General features: G+C 45.3%; 1 protein-coding gene across 4 annotated transcripts in view; it reads left to right on the forward strand.

The window, feature by feature from the left end:
* The first annotated feature begins 6 nt into the window (after nt 1-6).
* Nucleotides 7-3,220, forward strand: part of bltp3b (bridge-like lipid transfer protein family member 3B) — a 30,832-nt gene continuing 27,618 nt past the window's right edge. For all 4 annotated transcript variants that reach the window (XM_020599502.1, XM_020599503.1, XM_020599504.1 and 1 more), the window contains exon 1: nt 7-417. In XM_020599502.1, the coding sequence (XP_020455158.1) occupies nt 374-417 (44 nt within the window). In that variant the 5' untranslated portion in view covers nt 7-373. The remainder of the gene's footprint in view (nt 418-3,220) is intronic.

The raw sequence follows: 3,220 nt of genomic DNA on the forward strand, positions 1-3,220 counted from the left end.
ACGCTCCGCCCGGACACCGTGACAGCAAACGCTGTTCCTCCGACGCACCTTCCAGGTGATCAGTATATGATATCGCAGAGGTGTGAAGCGTTCTGAGATTTTATTAGTGTTTCTCCATCAAATGGCCTAACGTCAAATGCTTTGTTTCCGAGCTCGACTGTCACTTGGACGTCTGAAATGCGGCCTCTCCGCCCACACCCCCCTCTTATCTGGGAGAAGAAAGCGAGAGCACCGTTAAAATGAAGACCGACACGGGGATAAGAATTTGAGCTCCGTGTTTATACCTTGAGTGGGAAAAGCTAGCGGTTAGGCTAGCCAGACAGCTCAGACACCCGGCGGCGGCTCGGATATCGAATTAGTGCCATTAGTGGTCATGGCTGGGCTCATCAAGAAGCAGATCCTGAAGCATCTCTCCAGGTCAGTGCTGAGCGGTAGCTAACGTTAGCAGACAGCGAGTGTAGCGAAAAGGACGATGTTAGATGCTAGCTCGCTGTCACCCTAACCTTACAAGTGAAAACGAAATGTATTCTTTGCTGGACATGGATGATAGCTTTTCCTCTTGCGGTCCAGTGAATTAGACCGCCTTCATGGTGTCTGTCAGCTCCGTTTTCAGTTTGTGTGACCCTGACTGACCTGAGACGTGGCTTCTCAGCTAGCTTGTTAGCGTCTGGGTTAGCTAGCGAATGGCTTATCCCTCCACATTTGCTCTGGCAGGTTGGACCAGTCGAGCGGTTGAGTCAGGTTACTTAATAACAATCTCAGTCTCTCCACAAAGGTAAAATTCCCCTCACTCAGTCACCGCTAGCTAATCTGCCTTTTGCAACAGTGAGATACCTTTATCTTAATTGGACATGAATGATCTAATATTAATTTGGTAAGTGGGGAGTCAGAGCAGGGCAATTTATCAGGGTGCACGTTTGTTTACTCGGGTTTAAACCTTATCTGGTGGTTTCAACACTCCCTATCACAAGTCACACATGGACCAACCCGGAACACCATCGGCACAGCACAGATCATTTAGACAGGGAAATTTACTGTACTAACACACCTGACAGGATTCTGTCACTGTTCAGCTCCTTTTTATATGCTATGATATAAATGAACATAATATTGTTTCAGAACCTGTTTAATGGCACTGCTACTTATTGTGTAAGACCTTTTTAATGTCCTGCTGTTATGGGCAGCATTCAGTCTTGTCTGCTTTACATGCATTATTTATTCTTTTCCACGATGGACCACTAACCTGTTTTGTTCCAGGGGAGGGCTTGAAACATGCAGAATATCAATCACATTCACACCTTGAAGGGATATATTAAATAATAATCCCTTTTATATTGCAGGTCACAGATGACTTATTCTCACTGGTATGCAGGACCTGTTTATGTTCTTGAAAATAAAAAGCACAAAGGTGATTGTGCTAGTTGGAAAAAAGACTTTTGTAGTGACTGAATTGGGACTAATTTGTTAGCTGGTTAATGCCTTAATAGTGTGTTTTGGATAGCTTTGATATTCTTGCACAATACTGCTACCAAGATTTGCATTGTCTGTGACACACAGCCTATAGGCTGCATGGCCTTTGCTGTCCTAGTACGCAAAGTTGTGCATTGTGTGTGTGTGTGTGTGTGTGTGTGTGTGTGTGTGTAGAGGAAATGCATAGTGTTCCTGCATGACTGTGCAAGGCCTCAGCTTGACTAGCATCAGCACTGTCAGGAAATAACAAGAAAAGTGGAGATGTCATCAGTCTTTGGGCTGGGCATTTGATCTGCTTTGTCCTGACCTGATTGGTCTGGCACTGAGCGGAGGTCGACCCTTCTGGCAGTTGTCCAATCTGGTGTCAGAAGCTGCATCGCTTTACTCAGTCTTCTGTATGAGTACAGCCACAGTAGACTATAATTATTATGTGTGCTTGGATGATTCTGGCTGGATTTTGTTGCAGCCTTGAGCTGCTACCTCAGCATCAGCCAGCTGATGTATCAAACTAGTTTGTACTGCCTGCTAGCGTATTCATTCATACAGCGTTGGAGTGCTTATGCAGCTACAGGTTACGCTGTGGGTGTAAACATGTCAGTTCAGCCACCATGCTTAACTTTTGCAGCAGACACATGTCTGTGGCCTCAAAAGCCTGTTAGTGAGGCAACACCACATCTTTAGAGAAGTTTGCAATGGGTGTTCCTCCTTCATTGCATTGAACCATGCATGACGTAAGAAGAAGCCTTTTGTGTGGCTTCCTGTTCAAAAATGTCACTGAATATTGAGTGGTGTGGCTGGGTTATTCTAATGCGAGATTGTATTTATAAAGTCTTTGACAGAAGGTCAGACTCAGGTAGTCCCTGGGGTTGAGTTGGTGACAAGATGCATGTTTGTCTGCATTAACGACAGGGTTAGATTATTGACAGAGCCCTGGCCCAGAGCCAGGTAGAGCAAGGTTCTGTTACACACACGGACACAAATGGATGGAGGAACAGCTTTCCACTGTTAGACGTGCTGGGTCACATTCTTTATACTTTGTTCTCATCCTTCCACAGAAGGGTGAAAGGTCAGACAATACGTTACTTTAACTCAGACATGACCCTTTTGTTTTCCTTTCATTATGTTTGAATAAAGATGATACGTTGGCTCGTTATTGGAAATCTTATCGCCACTAACTGACTCCGCAAGAATTTTATCCATTAAATTTTCAGTCAGTGAAGTCGAGAGGTTAATACAGGGAGCAGCCAAGACTGAACAGAAGGGATTGTAGCTCGCTATCACAAATGGGCCCTCCAGTGTGTGCTAGTACAACAAGTCTTTTCTTTGTCATCAGTGGAGGTTTAGGGCTCATTGGGGTGTGGGAGATGGGTCCGTTTCTTCTGTTGTTATCTTGAGCCTCTTTAGGCCTGACTCTTCATCCTGCTGCATCTGTGTGACAGTGCCATACATTGAAGCAGTCCACTGTTCGCATTGTTATTGCTCACTGCTGGTGGGACCACTATTATGGCATGAGTCACGACTGCGTGCCCAGGGCTGTCTCATCACTGTGTAGCTGTGAAGTACTTGGCGTTTGTGTACTGAATATCTAGTATGTGTTTTTATGTGTGTCAGAGAGCAACATTCGGCCAGAGTCCGTCCAAGCCTTGGCATCCTTCGCTGCTGTGTAACCAGGGCCTTGGATTGTTTTCTCCTTCACACTAACCTTTTCACATCCTCACACAGCGTCATATACTGTGTGTGTGTGTGTGTG

This window comes from Monopterus albus, unplaced genomic scaffold (assembly GCF_001952655.1).
Source record: "Monopterus albus unplaced genomic scaffold, M_albus_1.0 scaffold41.1, whole genome shotgun sequence".
Classification (NCBI taxonomy): Eukaryota; Metazoa; Chordata; class Actinopteri; order Synbranchiformes; family Synbranchidae; genus Monopterus; species Monopterus albus.